General features: G+C 57.5%; 1 protein-coding gene across 1 annotated transcript; it reads left to right on the plus strand.

Annotated features, from left to right (window-relative positions):
- The first annotated feature begins 837 nt into the window (after positions 1-837).
- Positions 838-1,347, plus strand: LOC124673381 (transcription factor PCF1-like). The gene has a single exon (XM_047209467.1). It carries the CDS (start codon positions 838-840, stop codon positions 1,345-1,347), a length of 510 nt encoding a protein of 169 aa, XP_047065423.1.
- Positions 1,348-1,559: the final 212 nt, after the last annotated feature.

Genomic DNA, 1,559 nt, shown 5'->3' on the forward strand with positions numbered 1-1,559 from the left:
TGTATTTTTTACTTATATGCTAGTGTTTCTTTAACCGGTCGTCCTCCTCGGTTATGTCTCCATTTCTCGCTTGTCCGCTACCTCACCCACCATGCAAACATCACACACCACACTACCCACCATGCAAAACCATAAACTAGTAGTGATGTAAAACCCACCTTTTTGTGATGTATAATTTTTACACGCATGTTTTTGGTGCCCTATAATTAAACCCGAACATCCTTCGGGCCAAACCTAGCAAAGCCCGATGCATAAAACCTAGACCCGGGATTGGCCCGACCATCGATCCTAATTTCCAGGCGAAGCTCGACCCATTAGAGGAAAAGCCCGCCGAGCTTCAAGCCGTGCCTCTTCCCTATTTCACACATTTCTAAGGCCTAGGCCCAGCCCAACCACCAGGCCTAAAACTCAGGCCCAAGCCCAGGGGCATACTTGGGCTGGCCCAAGCTCGGGGTTTTGAGGCCGTGCCGGGCCGACTAGCCCAGGAGATGCTCCGAGGTCACGAGAGGCAAAATTGTATTTTGCCTGCTTCATTTCTCCAACAACTATTTTTTGAGGGATTTTTTCTCCAACGAGCCTCAGACGACTATACCGGGAGAGGCTGGACGGTATATTTATTTTGCAAATAGAAATGGAAACAAGTAAATATGTTTAAATAGAAGGGAAATGGAAACAAGTAAATGTGTCTGCAAATAGAAAAGGAAACAAGTAAATGGATAGGCCCAAATCCAGCACCCCACATTCAGGGACAGAGGGCCAACCACCCTATAAAAAGCCCTAGCCCCACCACCCCCACCCGACCCCACCTCGCAGACCCCAAATTCCCCAAATCCAATGATGTCATCATCTGCTGCGCCCTCCGAACTCGTCCTCTACAACCTCGTCCCCACCCAAACCCTAAACCCTCACAACCCCGCCGCCGCCGCCGCCGCCGCCGCCGACCCCGCCGGCGAGCGCCGCGTCCGCCCGCGCCGCTCCGCGGACCGCCACGCCAAGGTCGCCGGCCGCGGCCGCCGCGTGCGCATCCCGGCCATGGTCGCCGCCCGCGTCTTCCAGCTCACCCGCGAGCTCGGCCACCGCACCGACGGCGAGACCATCGAGTGGCTGCTCCGCCAGGCCGAGCCCTCCATCATCGCCGCCACCGGCACAGGCGTCACGCCCCAGGAGGCGCCCCCCGCCGCCGTCCCCGTCGGCGGCCACGGCGCGTCATTCGTCCAGGTGCCCTACTACACGGCCCTCCTCATGCAGCCGCCCAGCGCCGAGGAGCAGCCGCCCGCGCCCGCGTCCGCCGCACCCGACGATGCCGACACCGCCGCTGCCGCTGCGGCCCCGGAGGAGAACAATTAATTGGCACGACGGAAGCTAGGGTTAGGGGCTTGTTAGGGGTAGCGTGTGAAGAGTTTACTACTGGGCTCTTTAGTCCTATTCTCCCACTCCGGAATAATTTTCTCCTATTGCCACGGCACGGGTTAGGCCCAATTAGATATGGGCGATTCAAAGGATGGGGGATTGGGATGTTAGAAGTTTTAGCGGTGGCAGGAGGCAGCTTTCTGTCAGTG

This window comes from Lolium rigidum, chromosome 7, assembly GCF_022539505.1.
Source record: "Lolium rigidum isolate FL_2022 chromosome 7, APGP_CSIRO_Lrig_0.1, whole genome shotgun sequence".
Classification (NCBI taxonomy): Eukaryota; Viridiplantae; Streptophyta; class Magnoliopsida; order Poales; family Poaceae; genus Lolium; species Lolium rigidum.